We start from the raw sequence: 24,311 nt of genomic DNA on the forward strand, positions 1-24,311 counted from the left end.
TCCACAGTGAAGAGGCGGCTGCGGGATTCTGGGCTCCAGGGCAGAGTGGCAAAGAAAAAGCAATATCTGAGACTGGCCAAAAAAGAAAAAGATTAAGATGGGCAAAGAACACAGACATTGGACAGAGGAAGACTGGAAAAAAGTGTTGTGGACGGATGAATCCAAGTTTGAGGTGTTTGGATCACAAAGAAGAACGTTTGTGAGACGCAGAACAAATGAAAAGATCCTGGAAGAATGCCTGACGCCATCTGTTAAGCATGGTGGAGGTAATGTGATGGTCTGGGTAGCTTTGGTGCTGGTAAGGTGGGAGATTTTACAGGGTAAAAGGGATTCTGAATAAGGAAGGCTATCACTCCATTTTGCAACGCCATGCCATACCCAGTGGACAGCGCTTGATTGGAGCCGATTTCATCCTACAGCAGGACAATGACCCTAAACACACCTCCAAATTGTGCAAGAACTCTTTAGAGCAGAAGCAGGCAGCTGGTATTCTATCAGTAATGGAGTGGCCAGCACAGTCACCAGATCTGAACCCCATTGAGCTGTTGTGGAGCAGCTTGACCGTATGGTACGCAAGAAGTGCCCATTCAACCAATCCATCTTGTGGGAGCTGCTTCTGGAAGCGTGGGGTGCAATTTCTCCTGATTACCTCAACAAATTAACAGCTAGAATGCCAAAGGTCTGCAATGCTGTAATTGCTGCAAATGGAGAATTCTTTGACGAAAGCAAAGTTTGATGTAAAAAAAAATCTTATTTCAATACAATCATTTCTAACCTTGTCAATGTCTTGACTCTATTTTCTATTCATTTCACAACGTATGGTGGTGAATAAGTGTGACTTTTCATGGAAAACACAAAATTGTTTGGGAGATCCCAAACTTTTGAAAGGTAGTGTATATATATATATATATATATATATATAAATATATATATATATATATATATATATATATATATATATATATATATATATATATATTAATATATATATATTATTTATATATATATATATATATATATATATATATATATATATATATATATATATATATTATATAATATATATATATATTATATATATATATTATATATATATTATTTATATATATATTATTATTTATATATATATATTATTTATATATATATATATATATATATATATATTATATATATATAATTTATATATATATATTATTTATATATATATATATATATATATATATTTTATATTATATATATAATATATATATATATATATATATATATATATATATATATATATATATATAATATATATAAAGAAACTCACTGCTCTCCATGAGCGAATGGCAGCCCAAATGAACCAGCTGCTACAAAGTGGGGACTCACCCTGAATGGTTAACTGAAGGGCGGACAATCCTAATCCAGAAGGATCCATCAAAGGGTCCAGTCCCACCCAACTACCGACCAATAACCTGCCTCTCCACAACCTGGAAGCTCATGTCAGGCATCATAGCGGCCAAGATAAGCAAACACATGGATAAACACATGAGCACGGCACAGAAGGGTATCGGTGTAAATAGCAGAGGAGCCCAAACACCAACTCCCCGTAGACCGCACAGTTGCCCGAGACTGCAAAACCCGACACACCAACCTGTGCATGGCTTGGATTGATTACAAGAAAGCCTATGACTCAATGCCGCATACTTGGATCATTGAATGCTTAGAGATGTATAACATCAACAGGACTCTGAGAGCCTTCATTGCAAACTCGATGAGGCTGTGGAAAACCACCCTTGAAGCCAACTGCAAACCACTTGCACAAGTGTCCATCAAATGTGGCATATACCAAGGAGATGCTCTGTCCCCGCTACTGTTCTGCATAGGCCTGAACCCCCTCAGCCAAATTATCAACAAGAATGGCTACGGATACCGACTCAAAAACGGGGCCAACATCAGTCACCTTCTCTACATGGATGACATCAAGCTGTATGCCAAGAGTGAGCGAGACATCGACTCACTGATCCACACCACCAGGATCTACAGCACTGACATTGGGATGTCATTCGGACTAGAGAAATGTGGTCGGCTGGTCACAAAGAGGGGGAAGGTCATCCACACAGAAGGGGTCTCACTCCCAGAAGGAACAATAGCAGACATAGAGGACAGTTACAAGTACCTAGGTATACCACAAGCAAATGGCAACCTCGATGAGGTCACAAGGAAAGGAGCCACAGCTAAATACCTCCAACGAATAAGGCAAGTCCTGAGAAGCCAGCTCAATGGCAGAACAAAATCTGTGCGATAAACAGCTATGCCTTGCCAGTAATCAGATACCCTGCTGGAATAATTAGCTGGCCAAAGGAGGAGATAAAAGCCACAGATATTAAGACCAGAAAGCTACTAACAATGCATGGAGGGTTCCATCCCAAATCCAGCACCCTGAGACTGTACACGAGCCGCAAGGAAGGAGGCAGAGGACTAGTGAGTGTGAGAACCACTGTCCAGGACGAAACAACTAAGATCCATAAATACATCAGGGACAAAGCCTCAACAGACAATGTGCTCAGTGAATGTCTCAGACAACAGGGAACGGAGGTTGAGGTGCCAGAGATACCATCATGGGAGGACAAACCCCTACATGGGATGTACCACCAGCAAATAACCCAAGTGGCTGATATCAGTAAATCCTACCAATGGCTGGAAAAAGCTGGACTCAAGGACAGCACAGAGGCCCTCATCCTGGCAGCCAGGAACAGGCCCTAAACACCAGAGCAATAGAGGCCCAGATCTACCACACCAGACAAGACCCAAGGTGTAGGTTGTGCAAGGAGGCCCCTGAGACAGTCCAGCACATCACAGCAGGGTGCAAGATACTGGCAGGGAAAGCGTACATGGAGCGACATAACCAAGTGGCAGGCATAGTGTACAGAAACACTGTGCAGAATATGGACTGGAAACCCCAAGATCAAAGTGGGAAACACCCCCAAAGGTGGTGGAGAACGCCAGAGCTAAGATCCTGTGGGACTTCCAGATCCAGACAGACAGAATGGTAATGGCGAACCAACCAGACATTGTCGTAGTGGATAAACATCAGAGGAAAGCCGTTGTGGTAGATGTAGCAATACCAAGTGATTGCAACATCAGGAAAAAGGAGCACGAGAAACTAGAGAAATACCAGGGCCTCAGGGAAGAACTGGAGAGGGCCTGGAAGGTGAAGACCACAGTGGTGCCTGTGGTCATCGGGGCCCTCGGGGCAGTAACCCCCAAACTGGAGCAGTGGCTACAACAGATCCCAGGAACAACATCAGACATCTCAGTCCAGAAATGTGCAGTCCTTGGCACAGCCAAAATACTGCGCAGGACCCTCAAGCTCCCAGGCCTCTGGTAGAGGACCCGAGCTCAGAGGATAAGAACCACCCGCGGTGGGTGAGAAGGGAATTTTTTATTTTATATAGATAGATATATATATATATATAATTTATATATATATATTATTTATATATATATATATATTTATTTATATATATATATATATATATATTATATATATATATATATATATATAATATATATATATATATATATATATATATATAGATAGATAGATATATATATATATTTTATATATATATTATTTACATATATATATATATATATTCTTTTAGAAAGAAGGAATTCATTTATTTTTCATTTGCATGTTTAATGTTTCTCAAAAAAAATAAAAAAAATTATATATATATATACATATATATATATATATATATATATATATATATATATATATATATATATTATATATATATATATATATATATATATATATATTTGTATATATATATATATTTATATATATATATATACAAAGGTGGTAAGGTGGGAGATTTTACAGGGTAAAAGGGATTCTGAATAAGGAAGGCTATCACTCCATTTTGCAACGCCATGCCATACCCAGTGGACAGCGCTTGCCGATTTCATCCTACAGCAGGACAATGACCCTAAACACACCTCCAAATTGTGCAAGAACTCTTTAGAGCAGAAGCAGGCAGCTGGTATTCTATCAGTAATGGAGTGGCAAGCACAGTCACCAGATCTGAACCCCATTGAGCTGTTGTGGGAGCAGCTTGACCGTATGGTACGCAAGAAGTGCCCATTCAACCAATCCATCTTGTGGGAGCTGCTTCTGGAAGCGTGGGGTGCAATTTCTCCTGATTACCTCAACAAATTAACAGCTAGAATGCCAAAGGTCTGCAATGCTGTAATTGGTGCAAATGGAGAATTCTTTGACGAAAGCAAAGTTTGATGTAAAAAAAAATCTTATTTCAAATACAAATCATTTCTAACCTTGTCAATGTCTTGACTCTATTTTCTATTCATTTCACAACGTATGGTGGTGAATAAGTGTGACTTTTCATGGAAAACACAAAATTGTTTGGGTGACCCCAAACTTTTGAACGGTAGTGTATATTGTCTTTATTTCCTTAATTATTAAAATTTGACTATTGATAAAAAAATATAGGATATTTAAAGGCTATTAACTGAATTCATTGAAAAGATAGATAAAGAAAATAAATAACTGGCTGTGAGGCCAGAAATTCTGCAATTAACAAATTAAATGAACCATTAAATAAATAGTCTTTATTCCTAATATATGAACAATGAAATATGACAATTTAGTAAGTAATCAAATGTAGAAATAATTAGTCAAAATTAGGAATTGCTCCATTTTAAGTGTAATTATTTTTGTAATTATATTATTATTCTGTGTCCTCCAGTTTGTCATGAAACGGTTTAAACTGCCATTGTGACCCACTAAATAGATCATGCATAACAGACTTTTTAATAGCCAACTTAACTCTATCCTCTAATATCAAAATAATTAAATACATTTTAAAATAATACATGATTGTGCACTAAAAGTTTTAATAAATTATTTCAGAATTACACACTTCATAAAAATAGCTATTTAATTATTAATTCATAGTTTCAAGTACCTACTTCATATTTTATTGAGATATTCACATGCAATATGTAAACATATCAAGAATTGTTTTATAAATTGGATTTTTGGTAATTCACATTTGAAAGCCCGCAAAAACAAAATTATAAACTCTAAACATTTCTTTGCAGCTTTTTGATTTGGAAGCTTTCCAAAAAATGTTATTAACTTAATGTGTTTTTGGCTCTTAGATTGCACCTACTTTACTAGATATAATATGATTAAAGTTTGTAAGATGAAAATTTAAATTACATTTTTAACATGAATCCAAATCATGTATATAATAAATTCCTATACATTTTGGTTAATAATTCCAGGAGGATCTGTATTTGGAAACTACAAGGTGATCATTGTGTGTCTTGGACTGCTGAATGCCGTGTTATTCATAGCTGCCATTGTTCTTGGTGTTAAATGTAAGTACGACATTTTATAAAATGCTCATTTCTTCATTCAGAAGAATTTTTCTAAAAAAAAGAAAAACAACAAAAAATAACCATTGTGTAAAATATTCATCTTTGCAAAGTTATGTTTTGTAACCTCAAATTGTTTCAACATCCATAAATGTCGCAAACTTGAAAGTTGTGATTTTTTTAAAACTTGGTTTTTAACTTTATTTGGTTTGCAGAGTTTACATTAAATTGCTTCTCAGAGGTTTACATTCACTCATTGCAGCTATGAGTGCCATAATAACTTTCTGTCTTTAAAGAAGAATTTTTGATCAGATATATTTTTAGGTTGGAGTTATCATACAAAAACAACTTCAGTGTCTCTTTTAAAACTATTACTGAAAACACAAGTTTGACTCTACAGTGAATTTCTCCTCCACTTCAAACAGAGTCACAAAATAACTCACTCACACACACAGACGGGAAAGTTTACAATAACTTTAAACTTATACTCCTCTTTGAATTTTTCTTTAGAACATTCAAATTGTTTGCAGGAACTCCACCCTAAAAAACCTTCACGTGCATCTTTAAAAACTCAGCTTTGATATACTAATACTTTGCCTTTCTAGCAGTTTCTTTTCCTCATCTGCTCAGGTGCTCAAGCCAAACAAGACTCTCTCCAGGTTTCCCACTCAGCTGCATTTCAGGTCATCAGTGAGGTCACTTTTCTTCGCAGCAACCACAGCGATGTGGTCGGAGCTGAAAACCAAGCCATGAGAGCACTGGCAAACGCAATAAAAAATCACACTCAACTGAAGGAGAAAATTGAGCAGCAAAAGATCGTTAATGATGGATATCAAAAGCAGGTGGAAGCTCTGCAAGCGGAGAAGACACACCTACAGGCCAACATGTCGGCCTTAGGTCAGACAGAAACGTTTCCTTCCCAATTTTTTTTTTATATGAAGTGTAGTAAGGTTGCTGGCAAGACATAAATAACTTGTTTATTTCAGGTTTAACTTGTGGCAAATGTCCCCTTGGATGGCTTATTTTCAACTCGAGCTGCTATTTCTTTTCTTACACTGAGTCCACTACTGTGAAGAAAAACTGGTATAAAAGCAGAGAGGACTGCATCCAACGTGGAGCTGATCTTGTTGTGATTGAGAACCAGCAGGAACAGGTAAAAAAATAAACAAACTACAAGCTGCAACTTTTTGTTTTTTAGGAGATAAACGTGTGGTGAGAAATGTAAATGTGCAATCTTTTACTTAGGTGACAGCAACACCAAAGTTATATCTTATCTTCTTCTATATCATTGTAGCCCTGATATAGAAAAAAGCAGTAAAATAAATTGATCTCTTACACCTTTGTATAAATGTCACACTGAAATTTTGGGAACACAAAATCTTTACTTTTAGTACATTTATTATGTTGGAAAAAATAACGAGAAATTGTTTTTAGCAAAATAATTTGTGGCACAATTGTGTCTACAATAACAATTATTCTTTTAAAATAGATATAAGTGAAGTGATTTTTTTAGAGAACATCACTGTGTGTGTTATTGTAATGTTCAAAACTTCAGCAAAGAGTGGCATGCTGGGGTTATTTAGATGGCGGCTGTTCTTTAGGCGCGGGGCCACGGTTTAATTTTCCAACTGTATGATTGTGCAACATTTATATTAACGGTTTTCTTTTACACGTCTTTTATGACTTGAAAAACTGTATTGTTTCTGAACATGTTTGTGCTTTTGCAGAAATTTATCAGTCATACTATTAATGATATGAGAAGTGGTCAACATGTTTGGGCAAGTGGATTCTGGATTGGCCTCACAGATATGGATACAGAGGGAACTTGGGTTTGGCTTAATAATGTCACAGAGGTCGAACAAAGGTTTGAGACACTGAACATTTCTTGACTTTTTTGTTGTTGTTGTTGTTTTACTTAAAACTTTCATTTTTCAAAGGTATTGGATGGATGGGGAACCAAATGACATGCACACAGGCGAGGACTGTGGCGTTGCAGTTTACAGCGACGAGAATCCTTGGAAGACACGCTATGACTGCGACTGTCGCCAGAGACAGTTACAATGGATATGTGAAATCAACCAAAGCTGAAAACATGTGAAGCAGTTGCTTGCACTGCCAAAAATAAAGGATTTCAGTTCCAAAAATATTTACTTTTTACTGGCTTTGAAATGTTCTTATTATGATTTTAAGGTGTTCAGAGTTTTGACACCAGTATTTTTACCAATATTGGATCTTGTGAACACAGTTACCTTCCATAGTTCAGCATTACAACATCAACAAGCCATTTGGAGAAAGAGAAAGTGTCACATAATTGTGATTGTGTTTGTGTTCAGATTTAAAAAACAATATATGAGCTGTCGTGGTCATTAGTACTTTGATTTTGTATTATGGTTATTTTGTGTGTGATTTTGGTTTTGTCACTGTTAGCTATAGCTCTCCAGTTCATTCCACAGGTTTAAAACCTTTAGTTCTTGTGTCATGTAATTTCCATATTTCTATATGTATTTTGATTCTGAATCAATCTGTGTTTTAGGTTCTTCTGTTCATCAATAAAACTTTAACTCCTGTTATTTTTAAAATAATGCCTTTTCTTGAGATTTGTTCTATTTGCTTACTCTTAGTCTTGTTTTGGAGCATCTTTATTAACTTTTAATTGGTATTTTGCTATCTTATGAACTTGGACTGTATTCTGTTTTGGACGAGGCAGAGAACATGAAATTTGCAGTTGATGTGTATTAACATTTGCTCTCGTGATGCAATTTCACCTGCTGACCTCATAGTTGGAACTACTTCTTAGTACTAAGCTCATAAGAATGGTTGTAAATGGCATAATGGAGGGGCACTGTACTGACAACGTGCAGAAGGCAGTGTCGGACAGAGCAGGAACTTTTTAAAGAGAGACAAGCTAATTTCAAAGTGTCAAATTTCTTTAAAGTTGTTTGATTTGTACAGCATTAAAATGGAATAATATGCCAGTAGAATACATAATACGACCCCTATAAAGATGTTTTATTGCTCTCATCTAATATTCTAAACTTAAATGTTATTTTCATGAGCTGTAAATGAAAAATCACCACAATTAGCTGAAATAAAGAAAAACATCAGCCTGCGTGCAATAATGTGATTTCACTTAATGAATTGATTTACTGAAATAAATATGATGACAGAGCTGAAAAGAATCAAAGATTATGAAGACGTTCATAAGGTCAAATATTTCTGACCCTGTAATTGAAGCTTAGGTGGAAATTGAAATCAATATTTCTTAAAACGTGTTAAAGTTGAGTAGAAAATATAAATGGACTGATATCAGCAACATTTATGAGTAATAGCAGGAATATGAAATGATCAGTACTATACTTTTGCAAGATATTGATCGCAATGGGCCACTTTTGGATACCACAGTTAATTTTTCAAACAGTAACAACTTTACTCTTAAATGGATAAGAGTACAACTGTCTTATTTGGGTGGGGTAGTTCAAGAATAATTTCACTTCTCTTTTCAGGAGAAAACGGAAATATAAATTTAAAACTGAACATTCATCAGAATTTTATTTCTGATGAGCTCAGGAAAAACAGGTCTAAAATGATCCATGCATTCACATGTCCATAACTGAGTAAAGCTTAACAAGGACAATGGAGAGAACACAATCTCGAGGTCGCAATTCTGATGGATTTAACATGCTGATTTGTGAAGAGGAATTCCACGTTGAAGATCATAATTTCTTGCACTTCTCTAACCAAAGCAGGCAGCCAGGTATGACAGGCTGAAGATTCACAATATGCACTTTTACTTACGTTAGAAATGTAATTTCTGAAGACATTAAGCCGTAAAATTCTGCAGTAGAATTTATTTAAATGAGATTACATACATTTTAAAGCAACATGGCTTTAGAAATATTTTTTAAATGTAGAATAAAAATAAATACTGCATATAGTTGAATGTGACTATTGTGACCTTTGACACAGATCCAGTTCATGTTTATATACTGGACATAAACATAACTTGGAACTGTCTAATTTCTTTACATTTCCTTATGTTTTGTGCTTAGTGACTTTATTCACTCCTGGGAGACGTAGCAGACTGGCTGCAGTAATCTTGGTGCTTCTTGCTAGTCTTCTACTTATACTTGATATTGCCCTGGGGGTGCATTGTAAGTTGTGCTACTCTGAAAGTTGCGTTTCAGTAAGAATAGCTGAAAATAATATTTCTCATAACAGATTGATTTTCTTCTGCCTTTGCAGACAGTAGATTGCAAGAAACTCACCTCACACTCAAAGACACTGAAACCCTTGAAAAAGACCTTGTCGAACTTCATAAGCAATATAAGACAGCAGTTGAGAACATATATGCTACTCAGAAGCAGCTGCATGGTGAAATGGAGAGTCAGAAAGAAACCATGTGGGAGCTTGAACATCAGACGAAAAGGACTGAAGACTACAAAGTGCTCATTGAGAAAGTTACACAAGACCTTGGAAAATTGAGATCACAAATACCAAAGATCTGTGAGACATGATGCTATGCATATTTACTTAAAGCTCTGATGGAGTTGCGTGTATTTCATTTAACAAATTTTCTGTAATTGTGCTATTTGACAGCCAATGGCTGCACTCACTGTCCTCCAGGATGGCTCTTCGTAAACTTGGTGTGTTATTACTTCTCTTCTAACAATGCTGGGCTGAAATCATGGCAAAAAGCCAGAGAATTCTGCCAGATTTATGGAGGAGATCTTCCAGTCATTGATACCAAAGACAAAGAGGTTAGTTAAGATTTTTGACATCTACATTTAGTAAAATAATGTTTTTTTTATAACCAACTACATTTTATTTTGCCTCCATTAGAAGACAATCGTAAGTTACTTGTTAAATCATGATCCGGAAAGTGGTTTCTGGTTTGGACTGAGAGATTCTAAAGAGGAAGGCACATGGCACTGGTTGGACGGAACATCCCTAGTTGAAGGGTAGGAGTTTATTATTTTAAAAATCATTTTGAACATATATTTAGAATTTTGGAGAAGTCAGAACTACTGAAAATAAGTCATTCTTTTTCGTTTCAACAATTGTTAACACAAATGTCTCATTTGGAAAACAGTGATGATGGATTTTGGTCTTTTTATATTCGTTTGTTATTTGTTACAGATACTGGAAGGTTGGGCAGCCAGATGATTATCACAGCAATGAGGACTGTGCAGCAGTGTACCCTAATGAAAACTTCTTCAAGGCCTGGAATGATTTAGAATGTGGATCCAGACAAAACTGGATTTGTGAGAAAGCACCAACTTATGAGTTCCCAAACGGGACAAATACTTCATAGTCCAAATACAGTGCTCACTTACACCTCCAGAATAAAAGAGCCTGTTGAGGTGGAAGTGTCTCAGCAAAAGCTGTAATTGTATATTGTTAGACAAGCTTCCCGACACATGCAGCATTTCATAGCAAGTCGTCTACTAATCTGCGTATCTACGTATGTGTGAAGATTGTAAGTTTGACTGACTAAGGAGTAGGAGTCTAATTAAAATGTGCTTCTGGTAAAACTAGAAAAATGCAATGTGACTAAAGTCCATTTAATCTACATTTACAGCTCTCCATTCAAAGACTTACATCTTTTGACATTAGCCTTAAAAAATATCAACTTGTTGTGATTGTGCCACATTTGTTATGCTCTTTTGCAAATACTAATATATTTTTTGCTGCATGACTATGAAACATTGTCAATAAATGTAATCTTAATATATTGGTGAGTTTAAATAAAGGGTCTGCTTTATACAGCAATTGAAATACACTGCAAAGACTGAAAAGAAAAAGAAAAATAAGTCCAAAGCAAGACTGAGGTAATTTAACCAAGTGAACACAAACTGCAATAAAATATGAAATTAACTTTAGATATGTAAATTTTAATTCAACAAGATACTGATCATATTTTTTTTCTAGCTCTGGAAGTTAAACACAAACACATCTATAAAATGTATTTCTGTTAATCAACAAATAGGCCATACAACATTTTGCAATATGTTTGTATTAAAAACGTTCAAAAAGTACTGGTATAACAGGTTTACTCCCAGTCACACAGTCGCCAGAATGCCATTTAAAACATGATCATACGAGCCTGTGGCTCTTATCACAAGTTTGAACAGAACAAACAGATCGATGTGGGCTACTAGCAGTGCTAAAGTGCAGAATTCAGAGTAAAAAAGAGAGGAAAAGATGTCGTTTGAAGGAAAGATTTATCAAGATTTGACCACGGATGAGGTTTCACCTTCTCATCGACAAACATTTGGACAAGGTAGCGTTTTACAATGAACTTTATTACAACTTCCCAACATTGCTTCCCTTTAACATTCTCTTGTTTAGCTTATCCAGCTTTTTAAAATGTTATTCTTATTTCTATTTTTTAAATTCAGCAATACAGAATTTGCTTTGAAGATTAACACTGATAAATATTTTTAAGATCTGTTTGCAGAAATGGGTAAATATACATTTCAACACCAGCGACTGGTTGTAATAAGCCTGGGCCTCCTAAATGCTTCTTTACTGATTTCTGCTGCTGTCATTGGGATTTGCTGTAAGTATGAAAATCTGTTCGTACACGACTGTTAAGTCACCCAAAAATTTCTGAGCTGATTGCCACACTAATAGGAAGTCAGACACTGTGGGTATGTTAAAAGCTACAAAAATAAACATTGTTCTGTAAATTTTAGTAACCTAAAATGTTACAGTTTTATTCAAACACCTACCTAAATGTTGAGATCTGGACCAAATGTATTAAGCAGCAAGCTTCTTCGTATGCCAGACATATTGTCAGCGATTTTAGTTTGTTTCATCTTACTCAGTTTTTTATTGTACAGGTGCGAACGCCAAAGACCTTCAGGTTCCTGATTTAGCAGCTTCACCCCTCCTTGTTGAGGTGAACTTTCTCCGCAACCACACAGAAATAATAAAAGAGAGAAAGGAGATCCAGAACACACTGGAGAAAGAGCGTGCCAACCATTATCAACTAAAGCTGGAAGCGAGGCAGAAGGAGACTCTGACTGTCAACCTTCAGAGGAAAATTACCATCCTGCAAACAGAGAAGACAAATCTCCTGTCCAATGCATCTGCTCTTGGTAGTTTTAAGTTTCTAAGATAGACATTTTCACCACTGTCTCTTGCAGACATTCATTAAATCAAACAATTAATCAATCAATCAATCGCTAGATGACTATTTATAGAGCACATTTACAATTTTTAGATGCACAGGAATCTATTTAGAGGCATCTCTTTTCTGATTTTTGCTCTACTTTGTGTTGCCTGTCATAAAAAACAAATTCCAATAGAATATATTGAAGTTTGTCTAAAAATGGAATGCCTTTGGGACACACAGTGCAGCCTTTCTTGTTCTCAGAAATAAAAAAATAATTTCATCTAACAAAAAGTATTGTATTTAACAGAGAAAAACTGTGGCAGGTGCCCTTCGGGATGGCTCCTACTGGAATCGTCATGCTACTACTTTTCTAACTATGAACCGGAATCAAGAAAGAACTGGTCAGACAGCAGAGCTGACTGCATTCGCCAAGGAGGTGACCTGCTCATAATCAACAGCTTGGAGGAACAGGTGGGCCGAAATGTAAATCCTGTTGAAAAGGGCTGAATTATAGCAACAATGTGAATTTGTCTAAACCACAGAAAGAAATTCTGAAAGAAAGAGTTCACTTTACTAAGCTTTTGTTTTCTTTTTGCTTTCACTATATTTTGATAAGTAATACATTATCTTATATGTCATGTTGTTTACAGCAACTCATAAGTACGAATTTTCCGAGGACAGACAGCAGTAGCATGTGGTGGATGAATGGGTTCTGGATCGGCCTTAGTGAGCTGAAACATCTGGGAACGTGGACATGGACGAACAACGTGACAGAGACGTCCATAATGTAAGAATTTCAATGACTGTCATTATTGATCATTAAAATAACCCATAAAGAACATCATAGCTTCTAACAAACACAACAGTCAGAATCTCTGAGTATTGCTTAAATATCACAGGTACTGGAGAAGTGGGCAACCCAGTCGTACTGGACCTCAGAGTGGGAACTGTGCTGCTTTTCATTACTATGGAGACACAATGAGGACTTGGTACACTGGAAACTGCCAGCAGCATCTACTGAACTGGATCTGTGAGATCAGGCTCAACAATGTCTGAATCATTTAAACATGCCTATGAACAGCCTGAAGACTTTAGTTAACCATTCTAATCTGTAATGATTAGCAAAGATTTCACAATTCATAAACTTTGCATTAAACAATCTTTTATCGATTTAGAACATTTCAGTCAAAGTTCGACATGTGTATGTGTTGCACTTTCTATGCTTGTGTAATTAAAAGGAAGTCTTCTTGCCAAAACGAATGTCAAAAATTAAAACACCTCACCTAATGTAGGGTTGCAAGTTTCTTTTATAAACATATTTAATATGCTGCTTCCAAAACACTGATTTTCTAAAAACTAAATGATAATAGGGGATGGGGCTTGCTAAAATCCAGCCCAGGGACTCAGGTTACTCCCTGTCAATATTTAACAAATGAACTTTTTCTGTGTGTATTGTTGTACACACAAGAGCTCTGAGGGCAATGTCCTAACAAACAATCTCTGCTGGATTTTTCTGTGAGATCACTCTCAATTTAACGTTCAAAAATGGAGGAAATGCAAAACTCAGGTCGTCCATATGACAAACTGATTAGTCTGGAGGAAACCACTGAAGATGAGCCTCATCCACCATCAAATCAGGAAAATCAAGGTATGAAAACCAATGAGAGAGCATTGCAGACACATAAATCTGATCATTTCTTCTTTGCTATAGAGAATAAGGATATATTTGCCATTATTTATTTTAAATTTGCATTTAGATTTTCTATTGAAAATAGGTGATATATTGAAGATATCCATCTAGTTTTTTTATATTTTATACTTTACATTATTTTCTTTGATATCCATCTGTTGATGTCTGATATTTTCTGCGTAGTGACTGTGTCGACGATGAGACCTGAATCCACCATAAATCGTTACAAACTGCTAACAGCGAGCCTAGCAGTGTTGGCAGTGATTCTGCTAATGCTTAATATTGGCCTGGGAGTATACTGTAAGTGATTTCTACCCAAGTAACTTTAAACTAATACTTATGACTAATGCCATTAGTCATTAGCCTAATGCAATGCATAGGATTACATTGCATTATTCCAGTAAATCAAGGTTGGGTATATAACAGATTAATGACTGTCAAACCAAACTTGTGTGGTCAGATTTTTACGTCATCCAAAACCAGACAAATTATCGGAAGCAATAAACTAAACACACAAGTATTTAAAACAAGAATTGTAACATTAAGTGAAAGTAATCATAAAACTGAATTTGTACCAATAATTATCAGATGCAGTTTGGATTAAAGTGCACATACATTTATTTAGATTTAAAAAAAAGATTTTAACTGTTGTTTTTCACAGTGGAATAATTGTACAACAAACATCTTAAATTATTTTTTAAAAAGCTTCACATTTATTCCTCCAAACAACATTTTTGTCATTGTGGCGAAACAGTTCAGTTTTTGTCTTATGTGACTATCTAAACCTCAATCCAGACAAAAAGGTTTAGACTGAATATTCAGATTGAACTACGATCCCAAATGCATATTAAAATTGTTTTAGAAGCAGCCGCAATTTCAAACCTACTGAAAATGCATGACCATACTTCAAATCAGGATTCAAGCAGGTATTAATCTAATTTAAAGGAAATCTTTCAATTATGTAAGGAAGACGTATTCAGAGATATTCCAGGTTTTTACCAAAAGAAGAAAAAGTTAGCATTTTTCTCAATACTCATTAAAGAATATGTAGCCAAATATTAGTTAGGATTAGGGTTAGAATTAGGATTAGTTCTATGAATGTACTTGAGCACGAGTGTATAGTTTGGTTTCTGTGTATTACAGAAAATGTGCAATAAATTAAAAGCTTTGTATCAATTTCTGTTCTTAAAAATGATTCAAAAACCATTCCCCACTGAAAAAATGGTTCATATATGGTTAATCTAACAAAAGCCATAACTACATATAATATTAATTTGGTGTTTGTTTTAATTATCAGGTTAAATGTAAATGACTAAAATATGTGCAATTTCTCTTTTTTTACTGGCTGCAGATAACAAACTAACTGAAAACAACATAGTGAGAGACATCACCGGAGAGATAAGAAAACTTGAGCTTTCTTATGAAGCTGCAGTGCAAAGCAGGGATGAAGTCAAGAAACAGCTGGCAATGGAGATCAGCGAACAGCAAGTCGTCAAGTGGGAGCTTGAACACCACACCATGATTATCAAAACCTACGAAAAGCAGGTGGAAAAGTTGCACGTGGACATTGCATCGTTGAAATCCCATTTACCAATGATAAGTGAGAGGCTTTTTAATTCCTGTATGTACAAACACATAATAATTGCAAACCAGAATATTATGCTTCCATCTTTTTATTTAAAAACAGAGGAGGGCTGCAGACACTGTTTGCCTGGATGGACTTTCATGAGCTCAACCTGCTATTACTTCCCGTTTTCTGACACTTTGTACCGCACAACATGGAACGAGGCCCGGCAGTTCTGCAGAAGGCAGGGAGGAGACTTGGCCATTGTGAACAACAGAGAAAAGCATGTAAGACATTTAGTCTAAGTTTTGATATTCTAAGCACTTACATTTTATTTCAGAAAATATATAGTGATGTAAAAATGTATTTGCCGTTTTAACTTGAATAACTGTGCTATTCTTGTAGTTGTGCTAATAGCTGCCATCAAATGTTTGTAGCAACTGGCAATGAGTCTTTCACGTCACTTTGCAGAACTTTGACCCGTTCTTCTTTGCAGAATTGCTTTAATTTAGTCACATTGTAGGGTCAAGCCACAGCATAACCCATCTGTTCTTGAATTTCTATGTATGTGGTGCTACTTTTTGAGATCTTTAGTCCACTTCGTGTTGTCAAAAGGTTCTATTCAAATCATGTTTTTATGCAGGGATCAGGTCAGTGTGGTTTGTAATATTGATCTCAACAAATGCAGATCCGTAGGGCCAGATTGGTTTTGATGGTAGTACTTTTTCCCCTATTAAGATAAAATAATATTTTGAAAATGTGGGTTACTTGGTTTATTTGCTTCTAACAAAATGTGTTTAACATAAGAAATCCATATTGAAATAAATATTTTTCTACTACATTGCATATGTATCAGTGATGTTTGTAATTTTTTTGTCAGCTTGGAATAACTAGGCTTATAACAGTTAATCAAGACCTTTTGAGACCAATGTCGCAAAGCGGTTTCTGGATCGGACTGAGAGACGTGGAAGAGGAAGGGGTCTGGAAATGGGTGGATGGGACGAGACTGACTGACGGGTAAAAGTTATATAGTTGACAATCCAGTTTGAAATAAACTGTGTCAGAGCATAATTTACTTCTCAACAAAGCTACCAATTATTTATTTCAGGTACTGGAACGTCGGAGAGCCAAACAACTCAAACAATGAGGACTGTGCCGCAGTGTACCCCAAAAGCAACCCATTCATGTCTTGGAATGATGCACCGTGCAATTATAACTTGAAGTGGATTTGTGAAATGGCACCGAGGTCTTTCGGATAACAAAATCACTCTTTTTAAAGTCCTACTTTTATTTGCTGAAGCAACAATTGAGCATCACTACAGAGACTCTTTTGTGCTGTTTCTTTATTGTTTATCCAACATAACCTATAAATGGCAGGGAAGGTCAAATTACAAAAATTGTGTCTGAAAATACATCCATTTTAGTTTTTTGTACAACAAATATTTGATCCCACTATGCATATATATATATATATATAATATATATATATATATATATATATATATATATATATATATATATATATATATGAAAATGTAGCAATTAATCATTCTAAAATTCTCCAGAATTTGACAAAGATTTGTGTGAAATAAAAGAAGAGTCCTTCTGTGCATATCTACAATACAACAGTGTGGAACTTTATGCAAAACATTTTGATTTATTTGTGGGAAACACCCAATACATCTTTATCAAACTAGAGTAAATATGTCATCCCATGATTTATTCTGTAAATGTGATTTTTAGGTACCATTCTATTATGAATAAACATGAATGACAGCTAATGTTTTCCATCTGACTAACCTGCCTATCTTTTACTACTTTCTTAACTTTTTGGTTGGATGGCTCACAGAACTGCAAAGTGCTGCCGAAGCTGCCTGAGGAGCTGCTGAGTGTCGATGTGCTCTGGAAAAGCATCCTCAGACTTTTGAGCTGCAGTGTAACTGCTCTGAAGGTCTCCAATCTGGACACAGACAAAAGACATCCATATTATATATGTACATACATATGAAAGTGATTAATCACTTGACAGAAATGTGCTGTTTAAATGCAATTTTACACAGCTGAGCTTTACCTTTTCACACAGAATGGAGAGATTGAAGTTCGGTTCATACATGTGAGGGGCCAGCAACGCCGCTGTCTGCAGGAAGGCTTTCGACTGGATAAGAAATAGTTTTTCTAAACACATCTTATCAGAATGCACTAAAAATTAACTTTGAATTCTGTGATGAAGACAAGATAAGAGGTCCTTATTGTGGCTCACATAAAAAACAAAATTTTACAAGTTTTCAGAATATGAACAGATGGTGTGAAATAAGAACAACTAATAAAAAAAGGACAAAAACTTAAAATTTAGCAAAAACAAAAGAACTGATTAATCAAATTTATTAAAAGGCTCTTAGCTTCTACATGTGAGGGGCCAGCAATGCCACTGTCTGCAGGAAGGGTCTTTCTTCTTTAATAACAAAAATGATCCATATGTAGATATAAGAACACTTAAAAACAGTATAAGTGGTAGTCATCTTTAGAAATTACTACATATTTATTGCTTTTGTGTTTTCTCCCAAAAGGCAAACACCTACATGCTAAATAAGCAATCTCTGTTCTCACCTGCTCAATATGACCTTTTCGCAGTTCCAGTACCGCCAAGTTGTTGTAGGCCTCAGCATGATCATTATTGAAAGCCAGGGTCAGTTTAAAACACTGATATGCCAGCGTCAAGTCCCCGATGCCCTTTAAACACACAATGTAATATTAGCTTCTATGGTTTTTATATCAACATATGGTTCTTTTGGTGCAAATAGCAAGTAGTATTTTTTTTTTTAGCTTGCTGACTCACCACAGCAACATGCCCAATATTGTACCAGACATCCGCCTGCTCTTCATCACTGGACACCAGTGTCAGAGCTCTCTCAAATGAGGACAGAGTCATGTCATACTGTTGTGCATAGAAACAGCAGAGGCCCAGGTTGTTGTACAGCTGGCAGTTATATACACCCATCTGGAGAAGACGTCTAGGAAGAGAACAAGCATGCGCAATCAACCGTAACTGTGCAAAAACTACTACCATATTGAAAATATGGTGCCAGCTTAACGGGAGAGTAAATTTGTCTGACCTGTAGAACCGCAGGGCGATCTCAGGCTGGTCGGTATAGAAGTGATTACTGCCTATGCAGGCGATCGCCTCTACATGTGTGTTATCCTGCTTCAAGACCTCTTTATAGTACTCTGTGGCTGAAGCAATGTTGTTCATCTCCTGGAAAGAAATCCCATTAGAAACAGTAAATATCTCAGTTGAATCATGACAGGAGACTGAGAAGGCTGTATGTCAACAAATATACCTCATGGATGCGGGCGATTCCCGTCAGAAGAGTGACCTCACCAGGAAAGTGGTCCAGGCCTTCCTTAAAAAGGTTGAGGGCTGTTATTGGTTGATCCATGCGCTGATAAACCTTGAAGAAATAAAACAACCATGAATTTGCATTGAATGATTTCTTGAACATGCTCAGTTACTATGAACAGAAGTCATAGTTTAGTCACTACCTTTGTGAGGTAGAGATATGTATCTACCACCTCCTGCTGGTTGAGAGCTGATCGAAACTGTTTCTCTGCTTCTCTGTATAAACCAAGTCTGAAAAGGTAAAAACAGACTTGGTTTAATAAGAAACACCAATGCTTACACCTGCACAGTTTTGATGGTTGTGAGACATTCTTACCTGTAGTAACATTTTCCTAGTTGGACCTTCCACCACCAATCTTTAAACTGTGCATGCTCAGTAGCTTGAGCTGCTAAATCTAAAGCCTTTTCAGAAAATTAAGCCACATATATTAGCATCCAATGATCACAGATTACAAAAAAATCAAGCTATATTCCACACAAGAGAGGAACACTTACATTTTTAACATCATTTTCATGGTGAAAGATGTACTCAAATAAAGTCTGCAAAGAGAAATTTGGATCACATTAAATGTGGAAAAAGAAAATATTGTACTAAATTGCTGGAAGGAAGATTTTTGTTTTACCCTGGACAAACTTGGCTTTTGAGAATACTTGGACAGGTTTATTCTCGACAAATTTATAAAAGGTCCTTCTGGATTCGTTAGCATTGAAGCCTAGTGAAGAGGGGGAAACCCCGGAGTTAAACATTTCATGAAAATTAGATTCAGAAATATCCTGATTAACATTTTGTGAAAACCAGGTATGTACTGTGATGGTCATTTTTATTGGCAGACCAGCCCAAATTTATAGAAAGCCTTGAAATGAATCCATGTTTGAGTGCAGATGCATGTTCTGACACTTAAAATTATAAGAACATTTCAACTGTAAATCAAAGTACATTGATAATGAGAGAAGGAATTTTATAACATAACTGATTTGATAATTGTTAGTCCAAACGGTGCCTTTTAAATTAAATACATCATACCCATTCAATAAATAATAATATCATTGAAAAGTTTATTTATTTCAGTAACTCCTTCCCTAAGTGAAACACATTTAGATTAACTAGACAAAGACTGATGTTTTAACACTTCTATTTCTCTTAATCATAATGATTTTTTACTAGTACATAATGTTCTAATAAAAGATTAATTTATTTTAAGGCTTTTTATGCATCTTGACCAGGAGATTTATTAATATATATATTGGTAACGAAAAGCTAATCTGTCAAATAATTTATATTTAGTTCACTTTAAAATAGTCCAATATTTTCTTTGTGGATAGACTGTATTTGCACAGGAACACTCACAGTTCCCAAGCGAATGAATCTACCAGAAGAACTAGTGACAGGACGCGCTGTGCTTGCAGTACGCGGGGTTTTGATTGCCTGCTCCATTGTTCCTGGACGCCCTGACTGTGTGCTGGGTCTCACAAATCCTGTGATAGGACGCCCTGATTGCGTCATAGGCCTAAAAATTTAAGACAAAGGTTTCTTATAAGATCACTGATGATTATTATTCTATTATGATATTATTCTACCATGGCATCATACCTGACTGCTGGACTGGGACCACCACCCTGACTTGTTCCAGGGAGTCTCAGTGATGTTCCAGGTCCTAAAAGAGAGTTTCACCATTAAAATTTCTTGGAATTAAATATTGTTTCAGTTTTTACTTTACAATGGTTTGCTGACGAAGAGCTGAGACCTACGTGCAACTTGTGCAATAGAGTTTTCATCTAGCATCATCTCAGCAATCCCTTCCTGGTCAACATCAACTTCATCAATGTACACCATCTCTGTGAGGGCTCTAGTTTTTAAGCTCCATGCTGCCTGTGATACACAAACATAGACAGCACTCAAATACAACTAAAGGTGAACGTTAGGATCAAGCCCTTAAACAAACAAATGAAACCCAGGAATTGAAAACAGTATTTTATTACCTCTGAGACAAGAAAAGATGAGTCCTTAAGTCATGCAGTGAAATACAGAAAGGAGTAAAACCAGGGTGTAAAGAAAAAACGAAGAAAAATACTAACATGCAGTGGAAAGAAGAGAAGAAACATAAAATCAAGCAGAAAATGGCAAACAAAAATGTTGTGGTAGCTTAAATAAATACAAATACACGGAGTTTCACTGTGTTATGGTGCAGGCAGAATACTAATCTGGATTACTCCTGAGCAGCTTTATGAATGTGTTAGCATACTAGCAGAGTCTGCTAACTATAACGGCATTACCTGGTCGTAGGGACTGTCTTGCAATATTTTGCTACAAATATCTGAACACTGTTGAAACTTTCGCCTCCTGAAATAGCTCCATGCAAGAAACAAAGGGTCCATCGTCACCTCCATGGCTGTGTCAGGCTGTAAAATCTGCTAACCAGCTGCTACACGGGAATAAAGCGATGGCGAATCTGAAGCTTCTTTGGTTACTTGGCAACATTCGGGAAGGCGGTTCCTCACTACCGGTTGCACATGACCGGAACTTCCGGCAAAGAATTGACACATAAAATAAAACCTGTATGTTATTGTAAAATCTTTAAACTTCTATAAATAAGTTATGGAAGGCTGTAGTACATGTCAGTGTGAAAAACATGCTAACGACGTCTATTCCTTAATATTTTGCCAACTGTTTTTGGAGTTCTTAAATGACTGGTTTTAACCAGTCATTAGTTAAAACATCTTTTATTTTTATTCACTTTATTTTATTTGACTAATGATGTTCTAAAAGTGGTTAAGTGTTTATCAAATGCATTTGAAATGATGATGATGATGATGATGATGATGATAATAATAATAATAATAATAATAATAATAATAATAATAATAATAATAATAATAATAATAATAATAATAATAATAAATAATAATACTTTTTATTTATTTATTTTGCTTAATTTTTTTCATTCCAGTTCTGCTAATCTTTTGGGCTTTGATAATACAGTTGAATCATACTTGTTCCGGAATAATTATCCTACAATGTGTATGTACTATGATGTTCAGATTATTATTAATGTACCCAAAATACATAACTTCACCCCCACTAATAATTGTTTAAAAGTTCCAAGCCAAGCTTGCATAATCCTGAAATTTAACCTTGGCTGACATTGTCATTTAAAATGATATTTAAATCATTTGATTTCTTACGATCTGTGTTCCGATATGCTTAAAACCCAAGCCTGTGCCAGGAAATTAAAATACATTTTAATAAATTGTTCCATTTCTGATAGGAAGAGTGGTCAAACAGCAAAACAGCCAAACATAATAATGCCAAAGGCCTGTTAATGGCCACAAAAGTATTACATTTCTTTAAATTCTAAGGGTCACTTAATCATATATTACTGGGAGTGTATGTAAATAATTCAGCTTAACTTTTACTCTCTGTGAACTGGAGAAAATCCACAATAAACTCATACTAGTGCACCCTGTTAAGGCTGTCAAATTTAATTGAAGTTGTTATTTTTTTACAGTCATTCCAACACAAAAGAACAGAAAAAAGAAAAAGAAACAAATGTTCAAGTAGACATTTGAACAAGGCAAAAACTATTTACCAAAAAACAGTGGTGTGAAGGTGACTTAAATGTTGCATTTCTTAAGTTGCTTCAGGACCAACCAAATTTGGAAACATCTTAAAAGTTTAACAGAAATTTTGTTTTAAATGTCGTAATAATTTCCTGCATTTATTTTATTTGATCAAACAGAATAGATGAAAATCAGTTGTGTCGTGATGGGGAACGTCCCCACCTTCATTCTGCCTTCGCAGATGAGTCAAACGATGTGATTGGTCGATCGTCTGCTCCGTCAGGGCTGTGGGCGGGGTCTGTCGGAATACAGTACAGCTCCATCTTTGGAGGATTTGACAGGAGCTTTTGACCTGTGTCGAAGAGGAGCGAAAGCCCGCGACAGAACAAGTGCAAGAAGACTTTCACAATGAAAAGAGCGACGTAGAAATTTGTTCCTCATAGATCTCGAGTCCGAGCAGCCAGCCAGACTTTTTTAATTCTTACACAACCCTGAGAAAAATGCCTCATTTCTGCTCCCGCTGGACTGGTTAGAATCCAACGGAACTAATGTAACACGGAGGCTTAAAAATAAATCCTTTTTGGCGAATGACACTGTATCAGAAAACCTACGTGATAGCATCGGAGAGACACATATTGAGGGAGAGATGGCTGACAGGACTGCTCCCAACTGCCACCTGAGACTGGAGTGGGTGTACGGATACCGGGGACATCAGTGCCGCAACAACCTGTACTACACCGCCGCCAAGGAAATCGTCTATTTCGTCGCGGGTGTGGGAGTTGTATATAACACCCGGGAGCACAAGCAGAAATTTTACTTGGGGCACAACGATGACATAATAAGGTAGAGTAAAATCAGACTTGTTAAATTTTTTTGTTGTTGTTGCTTTTGTATTGTTTGTTTGTTTGTTTTTTGCTTCAGCACCACGGACAGCACCAGACTCCCAGTAGTCAGTGCTCTGACAGTGCGCTGTTGACATTGTGGATGCAGGCGTCACCTTGTGCCGTGTAATATGATATGAAAGCAGCACATCCATAAATTGTATAGCGAGGTTGAGCTTTATGCTTAAGGTCAGATGATTTTAATCAGCCACTTTATATCACGCTGCTCCCACTCCATATGCCAAATGTTCTGGCTCCCTGCCATAATTACAATGAAAACTCAAATATGAGCAACAATAAGCAAATTATTTACTGGAATGTGAATAACAGAAAATATTTAGCGTTTTTTTTTCTTAATTTGCCTTCAATTACAGATTAGTCTGTGAAATTACAAATCACATTTCATGTAGTTTTACACATTTAAAATTACACTAAATACCTGAAATTAATTTATGTCATGATACATTCAGGCATATGAAGATGCATATCGTGAAAAAAGGTAAAAAAACTACGGCATGTATCCCTGTTTGACTTTACCCGTTTACCTGTATGAATGAATGACTGAATGAATGAATAAATAAATAAATAAATGTTCTTGAATCAGGAGAACTTTGATAAATAATGTAAACAATTCATTCAACACAAAGTGTCCCTTCAATCACATTGTGTATGACTAAATTAATAAGAAAGCAAGAAAATAAATAAAAATAATGTGA

The 24,311-nt window shown here is 35.8% G+C and overlaps 5 protein-coding genes across 7 annotated transcripts in view; 4 read left to right on the forward strand and 1 right to left on the reverse strand.

Annotated features, from left to right (window-relative positions):
• Positions 1-7,909, forward strand: part of LOC129365639 (CD209 antigen-like protein E) — a 17,510-nt gene extending 9,601 nt beyond the window's left edge. Inside the window, exons 2-6 of the mRNA XM_055038973.1 lie at positions 5,296-5,391; positions 6,019-6,285; positions 6,375-6,541; positions 7,116-7,252; positions 7,326-7,909. Coding sequence (XP_054894948.1) covers positions 5,296-5,391; positions 6,019-6,285; positions 6,375-6,541; positions 7,116-7,252; positions 7,326-7,476 — 818 coding nt within the window. The 3' untranslated portion in view covers positions 7,477-7,909. The remainder of the gene's footprint in view (positions 1-5,295; positions 5,392-6,018; positions 6,286-6,374; positions 6,542-7,115; positions 7,253-7,325) is intronic.
• A 1,074-nt stretch (positions 7,910-8,983) lies between these two features.
• Positions 8,984-11,119, forward strand: LOC129365553 (CD209 antigen-like protein E). The gene is made up of 6 exons (XM_055038820.1): positions 8,984-9,142; positions 9,438-9,539; positions 9,631-9,891; positions 9,985-10,145; positions 10,228-10,346; positions 10,525-11,119. Exons 1-6 carry the CDS (start codon positions 9,022-9,024, stop codon positions 10,697-10,699), a joined length of 939 nt encoding a protein of 312 aa, XP_054894795.1. The 5' UTR covers positions 8,984-9,021; the 3' UTR covers positions 10,700-11,119.
• Positions 11,120-11,205: 86 nt separating this feature from the next.
• Positions 11,206-17,212, forward strand: LOC129365317 (uncharacterized). The gene is made up of 12 exons (XM_055038454.1): positions 11,206-11,668; positions 11,834-11,947; positions 12,231-12,488; positions 12,813-12,976; positions 13,156-13,292; positions 13,405-13,555; positions 14,045-14,153; positions 14,379-14,495; positions 15,547-15,795; positions 15,883-16,046; positions 16,640-16,776; positions 16,868-17,212. Exons 1-12 carry the CDS (start codon positions 11,590-11,592, stop codon positions 17,016-17,018), a joined length of 1,830 nt encoding a protein of 609 aa, XP_054894429.1. The 5' UTR covers positions 11,206-11,589; the 3' UTR covers positions 17,019-17,212.
• An 81-nt stretch (positions 17,213-17,293) lies between these two features.
• On the reverse strand, positions 17,294-21,624 carry ttc8 (tetratricopeptide repeat domain 8). Of its 2 annotated transcripts, XM_055037968.1 has the most exons (15): positions 21,431-21,624; positions 21,137-21,160; positions 20,906-21,026; positions 20,748-20,811; positions 20,505-20,664; positions 19,780-19,869; positions 19,652-19,696; positions 19,473-19,558; positions 19,300-19,387; positions 19,098-19,208; positions 18,873-19,012; positions 18,596-18,770; positions 18,367-18,489; positions 17,831-17,914; positions 17,294-17,719 (listed from the first exon to the last, which is right to left on the reverse strand). In XM_055037968.1, exons 1-15 carry the CDS (start codon positions 21,542-21,544, stop codon positions 17,603-17,605), a joined length of 1,542 nt encoding a protein of 513 aa, XP_054893943.1. In that variant the 5' UTR covers positions 21,545-21,624; the 3' UTR covers positions 17,294-17,602. The 2 variants fall into 2 exon arrangements, with proteins under 2 accessions (XP_054893943.1, XP_054893944.1); XM_055037969.1 differs by lacking the exon at positions 21,137-21,160.
• A 1,428-nt stretch (positions 21,625-23,052) lies between these two features.
• eml5 (EMAP like 5) overlaps positions 23,053-24,311 on the forward strand; it is a 43,354-nt gene continuing 42,095 nt past the window's right edge. For both annotated transcript variants that reach the window (XM_055038445.1, XM_055038444.1), the window contains exon 1: positions 23,053-23,557. In XM_055038445.1, the coding sequence (XP_054894420.1) occupies positions 23,361-23,557 (197 nt within the window). In that variant the 5' untranslated portion in view covers positions 23,053-23,360. The remainder of the gene's footprint in view (positions 23,558-24,311) is intronic.

This window comes from Poeciliopsis prolifica, unplaced genomic scaffold (assembly GCF_027474105.1).
Source record: "Poeciliopsis prolifica strain line A6 unplaced genomic scaffold, Auburn_PproV2 SCAFFOLD013, whole genome shotgun sequence".
NCBI classification, from domain to species: domain Eukaryota; kingdom Metazoa; phylum Chordata; class Actinopteri; order Cyprinodontiformes; family Poeciliidae; genus Poeciliopsis; species Poeciliopsis prolifica.

Coding starts and splice junctions, on each gene's coding strand:
- LOC129365553 (XM_055038820.1), top strand. CDS start 9,022: ATGGAGAGAACACAATCTCGAGGTCGCAATTCTGATGGATTTAACATG. Junction 9,143..9,437: donor TAACCAAAGCAGGCAGCCAG/GTATGACAGGCT, acceptor TTTTGTGCTTAG/TGACTTTATTCACTCCTGGG. Junction 9,892..9,984: donor ATCACAAATACCAAAGATCT/GTGAGACATGAT, acceptor GCTATTTGACAG/CCAATGGCTGCACTCACTGT.
- LOC129365317 (XM_055038454.1), top strand. CDS start 11,590: ATGTCGTTTGAAGGAAAGATTTATCAAGATTTGACCACGGATGAGGTT. Junction 11,669..11,833: donor TCGACAAACATTTGGACAAG/GTAGCGTTTTAC, acceptor AATATTTTTAAG/ATCTGTTTGCAGAAATGGGT. Junction 16,777..16,867: donor GGGACGAGACTGACTGACGG/GTAAAAGTTATA, acceptor TATTTATTTCAG/GTACTGGAACGTCGGAGAGC.
- ttc8 (XM_055037968.1), bottom strand. CDS start 21,544: ATGGAGGTGACGATGGACCCTTTGTTTCTTGCATGGAGCTATTTCAGG. Junction 19,013..19,097: donor GAATCGCCCGCATCCATGAG/GTATATTTGTTG, acceptor ATTTCTTTCCAG/GAGATGAACAACATTGCTTC. Junction 17,720..17,830: donor TCTCCATTCTGTGTGAAAAG/GTAAAGCTCAGC, acceptor GTCTGTGTCCAG/ATTGGAGACCTTCAGAGCAG.